The sequence below is a fragment of the Manacus vitellinus genome, unplaced genomic scaffold (assembly GCF_001715985.3).
Source record: "Manacus vitellinus isolate BGI_N305 unplaced genomic scaffold, ASM171598v3 scaffold_50_pilon, whole genome shotgun sequence".
NCBI lineage: Eukaryota > Metazoa > Chordata > Aves > Passeriformes > Pipridae > Manacus > Manacus vitellinus.
In genome coordinates, this window is record NW_021940612.1 from 1,736,849 (window position 1) to 1,754,901 (window position 18,053).

At 38.2% G+C, this 18,053-nt stretch overlaps 1 protein-coding gene across 4 annotated transcripts in view; it reads right to left on the bottom strand.

Annotated features, from left to right (window-relative positions):
- MLLT3 (MLLT3 super elongation complex subunit) overlaps positions 1-18,053 on the bottom strand; it is a 116,445-nt gene that overhangs the window by 34,347 nt on the left and 64,045 nt on the right. For 3 of the 4 annotated variants that reach the window (XM_029962935.1, XM_029962933.1, XM_018081009.1), the window contains one exon: positions 6,458-6,577. The exons of the other annotated variant lie outside the window; for it this stretch is intronic. In XM_029962935.1, coding sequence (XP_029818795.1) covers positions 6,458-6,577 — 120 coding nt within the window. The remainder of the gene's footprint in view (positions 1-6,457; positions 6,578-18,053) is intronic. 4 annotated transcript variants of the gene reach the window in all.

Here is an 18,053-nt window from a genome sequence, read left to right on the forward strand (position 1 = left end):
CAGTCTATGAATGTTTACCATCACCGTTAGCTATCAGAAAAAATTATAAGGAAAAATGATGATATGAACCATATGACATCAACAGAACTACTGCACAATCAGAGCAAAACATGTGCTCTTGATGACATTTCAGGCAAAGTTTGACTTCTCTTCTGTGATCCTCTCTCCAGCTTTTGCCAGATCCTTTTCCTTATACACAATGATGACTCTGGGTCCAGCCCAGCTATAGAAGATTTGATTGGACAGCCAATAGTTAATGTCTTTTTATGGAAAACTTCCTTTACTAAAAAAGCTTTCTTCTTTATATATTTGCTCATGTTTCTGCTTAGCATTTGAATGCATTTTTTTAAAATTTAAAAAGTGAGAAGTGTTTCTGAGAAGGTGATGACTTTGAGGTTCTATAAGACAGGAAAAACCAGAAAAAGAAAAGCAGTATCTGAATCTGAAAAGTTGAAATGGCAAGGAAAGTGGTGATCTGCAGCTATAACTGATAATAAGGGAACTGAGAATGAAGGAACCAGCAATAAAGGAACTATTCATAATGGGTCATATGGGATCCTTTCTTCTGAGAATTAACACCCAGAATTTTCAAGAGACAAGAATAGTTCTGCACTGCCCACTTGCACTGAAACTGCCAGAAGTGGGCTTTTGGTATTGCAAAAGCAGCCAGTAGACTAACTGTACTGTCCTAAACACCTGTTGCACTCTCTATAAGACAAGTTTCATTTTCATATTACTTCCAACCTGCAAAGTGACATTTCAATTTGCAGGAATGCATGGTCAAGAAGTCTATGTGGCTTGCTTACTTTCTTCTAAACTGATTATAAGCATTTCTATCTATATGTTGCCTAGCATGCAAGAAACTTAGAGAAACACTTTCATGCCTTTGAATTTTTAGGATTTTTAGCTTTTGTAGATTTTAATGTAGCTGTATAGTCGTCATACTTTAGAATGGTAGTTAACAGTCACTAAACCCTATTCCCCCATTTCATATCAAATTTTCTAAATTCTTCAGGCTTGTTTAGGCTCCCATCAAGGTAGGACTGTACTAAACACCTCCAGTTTAAGAACATTTAGACCCCAGGCCTCAAAAACAAGATACCATCATAGTCAAAGCAACCTTCAAGCCTGGAACCTTGGAGAAACTCCAAAAACAGAACGTGATGTGAAGAAGAGGAAGATGAGGAAGAAAGGGGTCTTAGGACCTCCAACTCAATTTCTGGGGAGGTGTGCCCAGGGGGCAGACCTGGGGGTGGGTGGTTCTTGGATCAGACCATAAATTGTGGAACGCCTGGACACAGGGCACACCTTTTCTGTACTCTTTGCACCAGAAGGCCTTCATTAAAGACCTGCTCTATTATCTATCTCTACTAAATTTGCCTGGAATTTTTTCTGCTCTCAATCTTTAGGCAACACTTCAATATGCATTGCATATACCCACTGATTTCTTTTTCCTTTACCTAGAACAGAAGTGTATCTAAATATGGTATATCTGGCTGTAAATCTGCCACAGATTTACAAAGCTACAGAAGAGAAAACATATTTCACTTTATCTTTACTTAACCACCCTTTTACCTACAATGTAGATGGGACAGCAGAAGTGTGGTGGAACATAAAGGACCAAAGCAGGACATGGCCAGCCTCATCCTTCTGAGGGCTGTCTAATTTTAAAATAATGGATGCAGTAGAACTGCTCTAAGAAAAAAAAAAAAAACTACACAAGAAAACAAAGCAAAATTAACCTGCTTAATGGAAGTGGTGTCAATTAGAGAAGACTGAGACTACACCCACTAATAGTAGATAGCTACTTCTAATTTGTTCAGTCAGGATGTGTTAAGCCAGTAATTAATGCTGTAGGACCTGAATAGTTTACACATAAAACTTGTGCAAGAACTGCAGTATCTCCCTTCTCTGTAGCAAGAGGTGGAAACAATTAAGTAAAAATAATTATTTTGAAGTGTTCTTCCCTTCTCAATATCTTATTTAGTGAAACACTGAGTTTTCACACAGTGCTGCACAAATTATTCAATTACACTAATCATTCCTTGAGATGTTTTACTTTAGTCATAACTCCTTTTCAGGTGTTTCTCTTTAAAATTTAAAAAAAAAAAACTTGTCTACTTTGTCTGATGCTCAGCACCAAAGTTTGACATATGATTAATGTATTTAGCATCACATCTTGCTCTATCATGCCAGAACTGTAAGTGTTGCCCTGGGGAGGAATAAAACACGTACCATTCCTAAACTAGATGGAGTCCTTATTTTTCTTACTCCTCTCCTTAACACGTTATTTTAAATTGCTTCAAAGGACAGTCTCATTTTAGAGGTTTTCCAGGAGATGAGACCACAGCCCTGGGGTAGAGTAGCATTAAAATCAACAGGAACTTGAGATCTAGTCTTCTCAATTTTACAACTGGACTTCTCTCCCCTTCTGCAACATGGAAGCTGATGTTTTCATAGAAATCATAGTACAAGTATTTGATGTACTTATAATACAGACATTTATACATCATTCTCACATGGTCTCTCAGAGTTACCCTTTCATTAAGATGGCCAACCCATTGAATTTACATCTGCATTCATTCTCTAAGTAAAAAAAAGCACATTTTCTTATTTCCTAAATTTCTGCAATTACCCAAACAGAAGCCAATAATGACATAAAGGAAACAGCAAAAGGAACATAAAATTTGAAGACAGAAAAAAAGTCAAATTATACTCAATGGTAAATTATTTCAAACCTAATAATGGATGTGGAAGGCTGGTGGGGATGAAAAGTGGCTAATTTTTCATATCTCGTACAGCATAGATCTTGCTGAAAATCAGAATGTACTTTCAAACCATTTTCTTATTTATCAAAATCTAACGGTGTTTAAATGTTTCTTTTCCTTCCCACCTTAAGCTGTGCTGCAAGAAGTAAGTTAAGTATTTCTACTAAGAGGGACAAATAAAACAGTCTGTTCTCAAGTTCATGTAAAAAATTGAGATGGTAGGGTTTTGACAGGTAATATATTTGCATACCACAGCTTACATTTAGGTATTCATCAAATACCGAAGCAACCCAAGTGAATGTTACTTTGATGCCTCGCATATCAAACACCAAAAGAATAATACAGAGGATCATATGCATGTTAAAATATCTGCACATATTTTCCTTTCTTAAGCCAAGTAACACTAAATACATGAAGTACTTTAAGACATATAGCACTGCTCTATGAAAGGGGCTAACATAGCTTTAAAAATAAGTATTTTAGAAAGCATGATAAAAATCTTAAGTTTTACCAGCAGAGAAAAATCGTGCTACTGAGACTGTTATACTCAGCTCCTGCTCAGATTCTGGCCAACACAGTTCATGCTAAGGCCTGAGATGCATTCTGGGGGCAGACTACATATTGTAGGCAGGGCAAATGGCCAGAAAGAGCTAAAGAGCCATTATGCTGCCATGATACCTGGAAATCACTGTCTCCTCATCTTTGGCAGTTTCATCAGAATCTACTAACTCATAGAAATTACATAGGCCAAACATCCAATCTGGAAGACATCAAACATTGGTTTACAAAAAAAACCCCCAGTTTTTGAAGTTGATTCATTACCAGCAGTACTGCTCAGACTTTCATGCTTCCCACTGTGATATAGGGGATGCCTGCAATGTGACAGATGAGGAAGGAGAAGCACTCTCACTCTCAGCTAGGTAACTGATTTCAGTTTTTTATGTATCACAAGTGCATGGATTAAGAGTTACAGGTTATAAATTATGAAACTTTATGACTTGAGCAGTGAATAAGTAAGTGAATTCATATGATAAACTAGTCTGGGCAAAGGGGACCGACCCAGTTTGTCATGTTTGTTGTATTTCTTAATGAGCTCATGATATTAAGTTTAAATCACAGAATACATTGTCCTGTAAATCTGAGAGACACATGAATGCTGCTCAATAGGTAACACATTTGCAGATTAAAACAATTCTGTAACTACAGGGCAAAAAATGGTGTTGAACTCTGTATATATTGCAGGGTTGGATTTTTACTTTTCTTCACAAAATGTAATTCCCAATTTGGTTTAACATGAGTTTGAATAAGCAGTAACGTCTGGAAACCACCGCAAACCTCCTCATCTACTAACAGACATTAGGAACCTAATTAGCAAATGGAGCACTTGGTAGAGGCAGGGTGGGGGGGAGAAGGCAGAGGGGCAGGGGCAGTTCATTAAATTTTATGAAGTCATTAAATTGAGCACATTGGCATGGCCTTGTCAGTGTACTGTACTCTGAGTTTAAACTACAAATTTAGTAGTAGTGACCATAATAATGTGCCTTATTTTCATTTCTAATTTAAAAAAATTATGTTTATTGAAATAATGCGTCCATCTTAAGTCAATGGACTACAACTAGTGTCATATATGCCTACTGCTCTTTAGAGGAAAAGAGGAGGAAGATATCTAAAAGTAATTCCTTGATCAAGGAAATTCAGGTTCCTATTGAATACAAATGTGTTTATTATTGAAGAACAACACAAACTGATTTGGAAAAAAAAAAAAAAGGAAAACAAACATTCTGAAAGCCTCCGCAAATACTGGAGGGTAGGAGATTCATTTACCTGCTGCTCACATGTTTACAAAGCTTTCCAGACTTCAGTTTAGCCCAAGCCACCAAATTGTTATGACCAATGACACAACAATGACATCAGAAGAATAAGAAGAAGATGGAGAACTACAAAGCTCTCTAGTTAGACAGAAAAATCCAAAAGGGGGAGCATGAAACAACTTATGTTTCTTCTGGTCACAAGCAGGAATAAGAGCTTTTGTTTTCTTTGTTTATAAAAATGAATCTCACTTCACTGCACTGACAGTAAAGCTCATTCCAAAAGACATGATCATTCCCAAAAAAACCCTAATCAAGCGGCTTCTCTGTATTCTGTGCATGTAGTATTCACATAAATATGAACAGACACAGTAATATAACTGATTTAGAAGCAACAGAAGTATTCGTAGCTAGTTTGCAGCTATTTTTAAATCTGAAAAAATGCATACAGTAAGTTCTTATATTTCTGCCTGTCCTCTCTATTTTCAAGATTAGAGATTTTTTTAAGAATCAAAATACTGCGGCTTACTAATACCATCTCCATTAAAATAAACAAAAAATCAGCTGAATCTTAAGAAGTCATTTGAAACTGAACTCTAGAGAGCTACCTACACAACCTCACAAGAACCCCCATTATAGATGGTAAAGTGTTGAAGTACCTTATCTTTGGTATCCAATGAGATGAAGATACATCCTAATCTAACCAACAGCACCTTGCTTCCACACGTGGTGTAGCCAGGTGCCTTCCTTTGAGGAATTAAGCAATCATTTTAGCATGCCAAAGGAAGCACCTTCAGTCTAACCCTCATATTAGACTTCAGTTTCTTCTTAGGAACACAACCATACTTTCACACATGCTTTAAATGGTGCACAGCCACCTACATTAGAGATTGCGAGGCACTGAAATATAATGCAAACCAGGCAGAGAGATGCCAGAAAACACTTTTCACTTGTGCTTACTTACTATGTATCCTCACTATCCTGTCTTAGGCATACGCCTAGTTTATTACCTGACAATTCGTGCATGGTATGAGATTTGGCAAAGACACTGAACATGAAAGTTATTAATAAAAACAGGTATTGCCCCTTGCAATACATGCATTGCAAGATTAAGTAAGATATTTCAAATCGAAAAGACGCTATGAAAAAAACCCCAAACAATTTAACAGAATGGAGAAAAGGCTTATATGTTCATTCACTTACGAAGCAGTCCACTGTGTTGCATTTCTCACTTGAATAAACAACAAGTTGCTCTTTATTTTCCCATATTTCCCAATTAATTTTGTCAAACTGAAGAAATTTTCTGCTGTTTTGGAAAGGTCCATTTGTATTACTCAGAAGGTTCCTGAGATTATACCTTTTTACCACGTTCTAGGGTTGGGGATTCAATTTGATTTCCTACAGACTGATGACACGCTGCTGTCTTTGAAAAATCTAGTAAAGAATTAACCCCTGAAATTTAAAAAAATTAATAATCCTAAATAATACAACTTCAAGTTTCACTCTACACAATTATCTATAAAAGAGATTAATAAAAGATATTATTATTATACTATTATTTCATATTTACATTTCTGCAGATCACACTTCCTCTACCAGAATCGCCTAATACTACAACAGACCATTACAATTCCTTTTGGAAAAGGAGGAAAACAATTGCACAAGTACAAAAACCAGAAAACTTTAACTGGCACTTGTTCCACAGCCACTCTTGTCCTGCAGTATTTTGATGTGGCATACAGTAAGTTCACAGCAAAGAAATATCAAGACCTGCTATCATAGGAAAGATTGCAAAAATAACTAGAAATCTTTTTCCCTCTCAAGGTAATTTCCAGGAAAAGCACCACTAGCTGAAGTGTCTTCTAGCAAAATAAGATTCACCTTTGGCCCATGAGATGACTTCTTCTTCGCTTCAGAAAAAGACAGGGAGTTACTAGGAAGGCTGGGGAGATGAAGGCTCTGTCCTGAAGAGAATGATGTTCCATCTGACATTACCATGATCTGTTGCAAGACAAAAAGCATGTCAATCAAACATTAACAACAAGAACAGAGAGAGTCTCGCCTGCCTAAGAACTAACAAATCTCACTGGTAGAAGAATTAAAGTCCAACAAACAGTATCCATATTTCTTCTCAGTATGGGATGGGTTAATGAAACCACACTGTTAACCCCAAGTAGAGTTTGTTTTGCCCATGACACTAACTGGTAAACAATCTCTCATCTGTATCCTAACCTATGAGCTTTCCCACCCTGTTATCTCCCCTGGCCCTATTGAGGAGGCATAATGAATGACCAAGCATCTGGTTGGGAGTTCAGCCCTTAGCCAAGGTTAACTCACCACAAAGCTACACTGTAAAAAACAGCCTGAGGTTTTAAATAAAAGCAGTATGTCTCTAATTTCAGCTTCTGTGTTATCTAGAGTACAGAAAATAAACTGTATGCCTGCTAAGCAAGCAGCAATTTTGCTATAAAAAGAATCTAGCTCCCTCTCTTGATTTTAAAGACTCTTAGGTACAAACAGATCACTTCCAGAAACCACAGATAAATCAGCCATCACAGAGCAGTTACCAGACATGTAAAGATTATTCCTTCCATCTGAAAGAAACTCAGCTAAAATCTTGTCTTGTGCTCCAGTGTTGCTGTGCCTGGATTTCTCTGATTCCTAGCACAGCTATTCATTTATCCATTGTTTCAATGCACTAAAGGCCAGAGACATCTTAGCTGCTGTCTGACAAGCCCTGCAAAGCTGAAGAGAAGATGCAGAGCTCTGCACCTGCAAGGAAACACCCCTCTCTTCCCACAGGTTCCCATGTACAAAGTCACACTGGTTTTGTGGATATCCTGTGTGATTATCCTTGTCTCTTCAGATAACCAAACCATCCTCTGACTCAGGGGTCAGGAATGAGCTGACCCATTGCACGCCTCATGCATATTACACTAATTAAAAAAATGGGAATTGCAAAACTGGGAAATCTAGGATGTAGATATGTATACTTCACATTTTACCTCTCTAAGTTAGGATGATATTTTACTGCCTCCAATTTCTTGAAGACTGGATTTCAATTAAAAAAAAAAATTAAATACTGCCCCAAATGAATCTTTTTGCAGAGAACTTTGTTCAGAAGATCGTATGGTAGCCTAGAGAATATTGAGGGACATGCCTAGGTAATAAAATTTACTTTTACCAGACTGTTTTCAACAATGCAGCTAGAATGCAAAGGCAGAGGAAGAAGGCAATAAAGTTGTTTTTCTTCCTTGACTGTACGTTCATGTATTAAAATTTAAAAAAAAAAAAAAAAAAAAAGTTATGTATTCTAACATTTTGTGACATAAGATCCCACACAGAGCAAATAACAACTGTTTTCTCCAATTCTTCATTTCAATTTCTCAGACACCTAAACCAGAACCTCTCAAGAGCCAGAACTCTGAAAAATCATCTGTCCAAAAGGAATGAACACTACTTCTTGTAATCATGGTAATGTTGACAGCTATTAGCTATTTTAAGTTACAATAAGTGATCCTTTGGCCTGATGAATACTTTTTAGCCTCAACTTGCCAAGGGCTTTGGTTGCATTCAGCCCAGCTGAATGTAGGAGAAGGCACAAGCTAACAAAGAACAATCAGCCACAAGGAAAATTTGTAGCCACATGTACATACCATAAACCTGCACAAAAGCAGAGAAAATGAATGTGTCATTATTTACTCCCATAGATGATGTCAAATGGGTAGTTAAATAGTATTGTTCTTTAAATTGAATTCTGTAATGTTTTTTAATCCCACAAACTTAATAGAACATACCATTTGCATAAAATCAAACCATCTTTCAGAAAAAGCAAACATAAATGAATCCATTAATTTCAGAGTTTAAGCAGATATTTTATTGCCCAAAATACTTTTGTTCATATGACAAAAGGATACATATCCATGTGGAACAGAAATAAAATCAGGAGGATCAGGGTTTGCCCTGCCCTGAAATTAAAAGCAAAGAAACAAAAAATTCTGCCAGAAGTTCCTTCTCCTAGGGTTGAAAGCTACCATTTTCTCCCTGGAGCATAAAAGTCTCTGGAGTCACTAAAATAAACTGAGGTTTAACTACTGCATAAATTTTCTTTTTAAAATTCAGAAACATTACAGTTTGGGAATACTTATATATTCATCATTATACACAGACATTCTTAGGAAGCTGACATTTTAAAAAAGGCTATAGACTTCTAAGATATATCAGTTTCTGGGCAAGTACTTGGACAATTAACAGTCTTAATATTACAGACCGTGTTTCAAAACAGGACGAGAGTTTACAGAAAGATTTACAGGGATGGGATGAACAGCATTACTACCATGTGAGGTCTGATTTGGCAAATCTAGTTACACACAAAAAGAAAGTAAATCCCATACAGCTTTTAGAAAACAAAATCTGGACATACCAAACCTTGATCCCTAAAAGTTTTGTTGTATTGAATCCTGCAGCAGCCTGCTATTTCATTATAAACCCCATGAAAAACAGCAACTATAGATACAAAATTTTAATGTGTAATCAGTAAGACGGAATTCCAGTTCACATTGCTACTATCATACTGGCAATATGTGCCTCTCTGTATGTGGCTGTACTAAGTCAAGGCTACATCAAAGAAGGAAAAGGTGGGAATGAGCGTATCACAGAAAGACACTACTGCTGCAGCAAAAATGCAAGTTCATCAAAAACACGGCAGCTCTCCTGTACAGCCTGCTATGTGCACTTTACTTGTTTCCTCCTACCTGTACTGTAAGTTCCCTGCTAGCTTAGAGGTGTCAAGAGGAGTACACCTCAATAGATGGGAGGACATGGCTGCAGGTCATGCTTAAGCCAGGCACCCAAGAACACCTGCAGCTGGTACTTGGCTGCTCTCATAATGAATCACTTCAGTGACAAGACCCAGGAATATTAATTCTTCTCCTCAGTCCCCTCTACAAATCAACAGCTCAGTGGGATCAGACAAACTGGTGGAATAAGACATGAGTGCTGGTGTCAGCAAAGCAAGATGAGATGGTTGGTCTTTAAACAATCAATTTAGAGTCATGTAATCACACTCTGAATTCACCAGTATGCAAAGCATGAAATTCTAGTTACAGCTTTGCTGTTCCGTCAAAGATTCTGCTTGACTATATTTGAGTAGAGTAGAGGTATACCTAATCTCACAGCTTATCTTTGATGAGGCCAGAGGTGACAGTAATAGGATGTGTAAAAGTAGAGTTAGTTGTGCTTGCTCACAAAGACTTAAGTGTTTTAAAAAATGTGTGGATTAGGGTACATGCTCCTGGATAAGGATTAGAAAGATGGCCAAGAGAAAACAGTTAGTTTCACAGTTTAATACCAGGGTACAAATACAGCAATTGCAGAATACGTTGTACTGAGAAACATGTCGAGGGAGGTGACTGTCTCAGTCTACTCTGCACAAGTGCAGCCTCACCTTAAATCCCGTGTGCAGCTGTGGGCACCTCAGTACCAGGAGGTCATTGCTATTAGTGTGCCCAGAGAAGGGAGACTAGGGTTGTGAAAGGCCTCAAGGGCAAGAATTACAAGGAGCAGCTTGACACCACTTGGCTTGTTCAGTTTGGAGAAGAAAAGGCTGAGGAGTGACTCCACTGCAGCCTACACCTTCGTCAAGGGAGGCAGCAGAGGGGGAGCTGCTGATCTCTCTAGTGAGCAGCAACAGGACATAAGAAAATGGAATGAAGTTGTATCAGAAGAAGTTCAGACTGGACATCAGGAAAAGGTTCTTTACTGGTTGGTCAGGCACTCCAACAGACTCCCCGGGGAGGTGGTCATGGCACCAAGCCTGACAGAGTTCTAGCAGAGTCTGGATGATGCTCTTAGTAATATGGTTTAGTTTTAGGTAGTCCTATGAGGAGCGTATGGAGTTCCACCTGACAATCCTTAAAGATCCCCCTTCCAACTTAAGATATTCTATGCTGCTACATATCCACATTGGGTTTTCCATTTTGCTTAAAATTCAATTTAAAAAAAATATATCTTAAATTTAACTGTTAGTGGAAACTTCATAATCCTCATGAATGGAAATTCCTTGCACCCGTAGGAAGCAACTAATATTACATGAAGGGACTGATAAAAAAAAACGCTTCTAAAACCAGACAGGATGTAAAAGGAAGACTAGAGAAAATGTGAGCCCACTGTTCAATGTGGCAAGAGACCCCATGGCTTATGTGGTCAATCTTGGTTTAGCCTCTGTTTTCACAATAAGATCTTACTTCCTCAGGCCTCCAAGGTAATCAAGCATTCCTCACAGTGTCTGTGGCAGTGAGTCAGTACTCACAAGACAGAAGTGTTGAGTTAGGTGGCACTTCATCCACAGGGACACCGGATGCAAACAGGGGTATTGAAGGAGCTGGCAGCACCAGTGAAAGACAGTTCTCTATCATCTCCAAAACCTTCATATTCAGAAAGATAAACATCACACCCATCTTCAAGAAGTAAGATTCATGGAACAAGACTCCCATCAGTCTCATTTCAGTCCCCAGGAAAAAGATGGAGAAAATCCTCCTGGAAGCCACTTTCAGCCACTGGAAGGACAAAAATGTGAAGAATCAACAAGAAAAGTCTTGCCCAACTTACAGACAGATCTATGAGATACAGACTGGAGAAATGGATCATTAGATGAGTGCAGAACTATCTGGACTGCTGGACTCAAGTTACTCTCTTAAGCTGTGGGAGGTCCAGCTAGAGGCCAGTGACTACTAGCATCCCTCCAGGATCAACACTTAGTCCACAATGTTTAATGTCTTCATTAAAGATTCAGTGGGATCGAGTAAACTCTCAGCAAGTTCACAAATAATACATGGATAATATCTTTCCAAAATCATTCTCTGCTGTCCAGAAGTTCCACCATACAAGCATAACTATTGGTTTAGAAGATATTTCGGAAAAAGAAAAAAAGGCTTGATGAACTGTTCCATAAGGCATTCAGAAGCTCATTCAGCAGGTGAGGTGAGCTCCCAAGAAAGCCACCCTTCATCTTAGTGAAGATGGAGAGATGATGTCAACACTGCAGAGGATGCCAGTCACAACAGAGAAACCAGGCCAATAGCAGCACTGCAATGGGCTAACTGCTTGATGTGACTGGACAAAACCAGAAGAAAACACAGATACCCACTGATGCTTTTCCCTGTCCTGCCACAAAGTCCCTCTGTTCCCACAACACCAAAGACTGCTTTACTGGGAGGACAGTTATTTTAATAATGCACACTGGACATGGAAGGAGCCACACTCCATCTCTCTTTCTCTGTGAAACTAAAATGCCATTATTAGTGCGGGTAGCTGCTTAACACACAACACTAAACTTGGACAAGAGAAAATTACCTTTCTTAATTTTGTCTTCTGGCTTACACTGTAACTGGGAGGTTTCCTAGACCGCCACTAATAAGCCATTCTGTACAAGTTTTAGCTCAACAAGATCTCATCCTAATAACATATATAAGAAAAATTCATGAAAACAATGTAAGACTAAATCACAGCATTTAAATATAACACGAATATCTTGCTTGTCTTATTTTCTATGGTAAACAGCTACCACAGAGCAAATGCACAAGTGTACATGAAGTATTTTTATTCACAATGTGATTATGGACAGATGCGTAAGACAACTTACCAACTCCAATACTTCTTTCATGCCTAGAGAAAGATACTTCTTTTGTCATATGTGCCAATAAAGCATTACATAAATGCATTCTTTGGTTAACTTAATTGATCTGCTGGTAGTGGTATCTTGCCTCTAGTTCACCAAACACTCACTTCACTAGCCTTCAGCTATTGAGTTTGTATTTAAGACCTTTGTCTACCATTTGCTTTAAATGTAAGATAACTTCCTGGGCAAGAGCAAAGGAAGATCTATTCTTCCCCCAAAAAAACCTGTGCATAGAGAAAACCCACTGTTATTCACATTCTAGCTAGGAACCATCAACCTGAAGTGGCCAGTCTCCATAATACCTGAGCTGCTGGCATCTTAAGAATTACAGAATGGTTTGGGTTAGAAGGACCTTAAAGATCATCTAGTTCCAACCCCCCTGCTGTGGGTAAGGACACCTTTCACTAGACCAGGTTGGTCAGAACCCCATCCAACCTGGCCTTGAAAACTCCCGGGGATGGGGCATCCACAACTTCCCTGGGCAACATGTTCCAGTGCCTCACCGCCCTCACAGTAAAGAATTTCTTCCTAACATCTAATTTAAACCTACCTTCCTTCAGTTTGAAGCCATTCTCCTTTGTCATAACACTACATGCCCTTGCAAAAAGTTTCCCTTCAGAGTGTTCTAGGAGTATTCCAATTTGCTAGTCAAGGCAACTGAGTGCTACAGAAAGAAAAACTGTTGTGCATTTAATTTATGCAGTTCCATGCACGGTTGAACAAAGGAAGGGATCAGGGAACAACAACTGTGCACTACAAATTATCATAATATAATCAGGATCCCTCTTCTACTATTTCTTTTCCAGCAATCTGGGAAAAAATTATGGAACTGTAATACCTTGTAATAAATTGAATCAGAAGTCTTCACACAAAAAAACCCCAAACAAAACCAACAAAAACAAACAAATGAACAAACAACAACAACAATATTCTGAAAACAACATATCTACCAATGGATGTTTGGCAGCTTGGAGTACCTATGTACCCATCAAGAACAAATCACTTTCAAAACAAAAACTTTGCTTTTCAGATCCTGGTAACACAAAGAATGAGGAACAGTCTTAAAATGTTCCATGGAAGTTGGTCCTCTCTTATTGCTAATTTGTACAAATGCACATCCAAGTGCAAGGAGTTGCACCTGGGTGAGGGCAACCCATGGTATCAATACAGGCTGGGGAATGAACAGATGAAGAGCAGCCCTGCCAAGAAGGACTTGGGGCTGCTGGTAGATGAGAGGCTGGACAAGAGCCAGCAATATGCATTTGCAGTCCAAAAAACCAACTGTATCATGGGCTTCATCAAAAGCAGCATGGCCAGCAGGTTGAAGGAGGTGATTCTGCCCCTCTGCTCTGGTGAAACCTCAGCTCTGGGGCCCTCAGCACAGCAAAGATGTGGACTTGTTGGACCAGGTCCAGAGGAGGACCACAAAGATGATCAGAGGGCTGGAGAACCTCTCCCATGAAGAAAGGCTGAGTGAGTTGGGGCTGTTCAGCTTGAAGAAGAGAAAGCTCTGGGGAAATCTTACAGCAAACTTATACTACATAAAGAGGGGAATACATGAGAGCTTGAGGGGTACTGTTTAGCAGGGCTTGTGATAGGAAAAGGGGTAATGGTTTTAAACTAAATGAGGGTAAATTTATACTAGCTGTAAGGATGAAATTTTTTTACAATGAGGGTGGTGAGGCACTGGAACTCATTATCCAGAGAGGTAGAGGATGCCTACCTGGAGACATTTAACGTCAGGTGGACAGGGCTCTGAGCAGCATGATCTAGTTGAAGATGACCCTAGATTGTCATTGGACTAGATGACCTGTAAAGTTTCCTTCCAACTCAAACTATTCTATGATCATGCCACTCCTGACACACAGGAACCATAGATCTACCAACCCCACATACATACTTACACAGTCAGGAGCTGCATGAGCTGTCACCTTGCTCCAGACCAACACAATTTCATTATTAGGAAACACAGAGCTTCTGCAGAGGAATGAACTGCTACCAAAAATATGTTGTCTGTCTCCTAGTTTTTCATTTTCCTGAATGAAGGGAAGCCCTCAACAAAGCTGGAATAATCAGATCCACACCAAGGTAACTGTTGTAGTTTCATTTACTGAGCTGGTCACCTAAGAACACCTTCACACAGCATATTCAGAACAGGCTGGTGAGCTTTCCCACAGTGTGCTGCAGAAAAATTCCAACAGCACTTTCAGTAAAAGCCATGAGTTATCTGCTAGAATTCCGGGAAAAATGAAACATTACTACAACGTTTCCACAGCACTGCAGATGAATTATACTCATCAGTAGCAGACAAATGGACCTCTTTGTGTGGCTCTGGGCTGCCGCACCCTGTGTTGCTTTACAGTGAAGAACGGATTCATTCACTGCTGAAAGCACTAAGAGTAACAATGAAAATACAGGTGTCCTGAACAACTATTATTCCTACTTAAACCAACACAGAATATTTTTAAAGTTATTTGCTTGAAAGCAAAGTAATATGTAGTTGAAGAAAATTCAATTATTTAATTATAAGAAGAACAAGATTAAAGATAATCCCTTCCCTAGAAGAGCATTATACCTAGGGTTGGTTCTGGGTAAAAGCCAACTATTCTGACACCGAGGAATTGCAACAAAAGAGGAAGGATAGAGAAAAGAGGGAAATCCCCATGATTTCATCTTCATTACATGGATTATGAACATAGGTTTTAGAACTAGCATTACACAGACATCTCAACTGACTGAAAACTGTTAAAACAGTAAAATCACAAATATTTCTAAAAAACCCTCAAACACCTGAATGCAGAGGTTTGTGGCAAAACCTGAATTTTTACCTTCGTAGTTTTCTGTAAAAATTGAGCAGACACTTGGAATCGGATTAATTAATAGATTAACTGCGTGCAAGAAAAGAGTTGTCTTGCTACAGAAGCAGTGTTGCTTGTATTTCCAAACACATTTTACAGAAAGCAGTCACAAAGGACTCATCTGTTGCTAAAACGAATCATTACTAGTCTAGAAGTAACCTATTTCTTTCATCCTCTAAATGTGAAACCTCAAGTTGTATCATTAATAGCCACGTGAATCTGTAATAAAGTTATGAATTTTACTATTTTTGTCCACAGTGGTAAGTGCTCTCTAAGGGGCATTTATAAGGCTTTTCCTTTTAGGAAAAAAAATTCAACTATTAAATGTTGTCTGTTACTTCTGAATTAAACAACTAATTTTGACTCTCCTTCCAGAAAGGAGGGAGCATTACATAGTACAAATATTTTTATTTATTTATTTATTTGCAACTATGGGAGACTGGGCTGTATTAAATTGCCGTCTTAATGTGGACTGAAAATATTTTCACTACTTTTTCCTGCAAAAATCAAGATTTAGTTATTTATAACATTATATTCAAAACAGTGCTGCTTGAGCAATCTGTTTTCAGAGGCAATGTTCAATTTTAAGATGTTAGGTAGCGGTCATTCAGCATGTTCAAAATTAATTTAATAAAAATTAATTTTTTTTGAAATTGAAAAACATGCAAGCCAAAAAAGCAGTGCTGCTGACAACACAAAATACATCAATGGAGTCAGACTGTATTTACAAATGTTTTCAGTGGGATTCAACATTCAAAATCTACTTCAATTATGAAGTTTATTTTTTAATCACTATAAATTCCCAGTGTCACCTCTCTTCCCATACCTATATGCAGGAATCATAGTGGTGCCTCTTTTTACTCAGGTTCTTTCATGTGTCAAGGTTGAAACTAATCACAGAAGATAACTGAAAAATCTAGGAAGGAATGACCATGTAAGGATCAACGCCTACTGCTGTTCACTTGATGAAAACTTCAATTCTACTGTACCTACTCAAGCATAATTTTGTGCTCAGCCTAGAGGATGAGCTGTGTAGGAGACTGCATATATAGTTCTGTCACTACCAGTAGCTTGATGACTTGCTTGGTAACACATAGAATAACTAAAAGTTATTATTTGTATACAGGGTGTCCTTGGGGATTTCAAGCAACAGGTTGTTAGTTCACATGAGAATACATGTATACATGTTAGCTTCAGGTGATTAGGAATGACACTGAGTAAATGGTGCAAATAATTCTCAGTAGCATGATTTCCACAGCAAACCTTTCTAAAAGAAATGTCATTTAGAATATATATGCAAATAAATAGAACATAAACGATTGTCCTGAATGGTTTGGTTGAATTTGCCCAGTGTGCTTTTGAAAAGGTTTTATTTCTTCTGTACACATTTGTTTTTATAATTATGAGAACAAGGTCAACTGAAATTAGGTAAATGGCAGAGATGGACTCAAGTGTAACTAAAACTTTCCAACAGGCGGGGAAAGATCCATGTAGAAAATATACTTCTGAAGGTGGAAAACTTTGACTAAGAAGTTTGCAAATTGGATATAGCCTATGCAAGACTGAACCAAAGGTTCCTATTTACCTGCCTCACTACAGAAATGCAGTCTCTGAAGCCAAATCAAACCCTTATTCTAGGAGTTGAAAATTAAATTGTCAGATTGGAAGAGAAATGAGCAAGTTGATGACCTCCTCCTAATGAAGACTAACTGCACATTTATTCTTAAATTCCAGTGATATCAAATAAAATGCTAAGATATAAATATTCCACAGAGTTAATCTACATGAGTGGTACCACCCTAAATGTCCTGTCTGCCTTTACTAGAATGGCCACAGTGGCACTGCAAGACTGTACTACAGTTGTGTTCTCACTTCTTTAATTACTTGAAATATCCCAATATTACTCATATCCCAGTGAACTGCAGGACAGCCAGTCAGGCCTTAGGGCACATGAAGGATGGGGAAGGGTAATAAAACTTCCTTAGTCTGAAAGACAAAAGAACAGTGGCTCTAGCAAGTAACCTTGACTAGTTCACATTCAGGATGCCACAAGATGCATGTGAGAAAGAAAAGGGGAGTTGAGAGCATCCAAGCAATAATTCAAGGAATCTGCAGCAAGTGACAAACACACAGGCAGGATTATATTGAATATAGCAGCATGCAGATACCAGGTGACCTTGCCCTTTTCCCTCCAGAAGGATATACGATTTGTAATACACATATATTTTTGCAAATAAGATGTAATCATGTTTAGTAGTTCATGTCACTGGAACAACACATCCCATAACTTTCACTTGGGAGAAAAACTAGAGATCAGGATTTTGAGGTGCACAGAAGTCAAGCAATTTAGACCATTATTTAAAAGCATGTAAGCAGAAGTCCACCATGTTAAAGGACTCTACTTAAAGCTACCAATAGGTGTTTTACATTAACAGGGTATCTCATTCATTTTGAAGGGCATGAGCTTCATTTTGTCAGAGTTGTTGTCTGTCAAAATTCACTGACTAGTTACAGCCATAAGCTAGAAGTATTGTTTTGACTTATAAGTAAGTGCAAGATCCATCTCATACTTTATTATCCTGTAAATGCTTTTCTCAGCCTAAAGCAGGGAAGTTACAAGTGAGTTAATGTTTGTGCATTCATTCTCTTGTCTGTTCTACACACACTTGGAAGCAAGAGTGAATTTCCAGGCCTTCTACAAGAGCCTAACAAAAGCCTGTTTACAGTATTTCATAAAATGCAATGGACTTTTCAACATTAGGAGATGAAAGCCCTTCACAGAGACTGTCAGTAACAAGACACACAGAATGCTGTTAAATTGTCTCTGTCAACCAGACCAGATACACTCCTAGGTCAGAAAGTCCATAAAGGGATGCAGAAAACACAGGTAACTTCACCAGAAGGTACTTATTTCTTGAAAAGGAATTGGGGAAATGGAGAA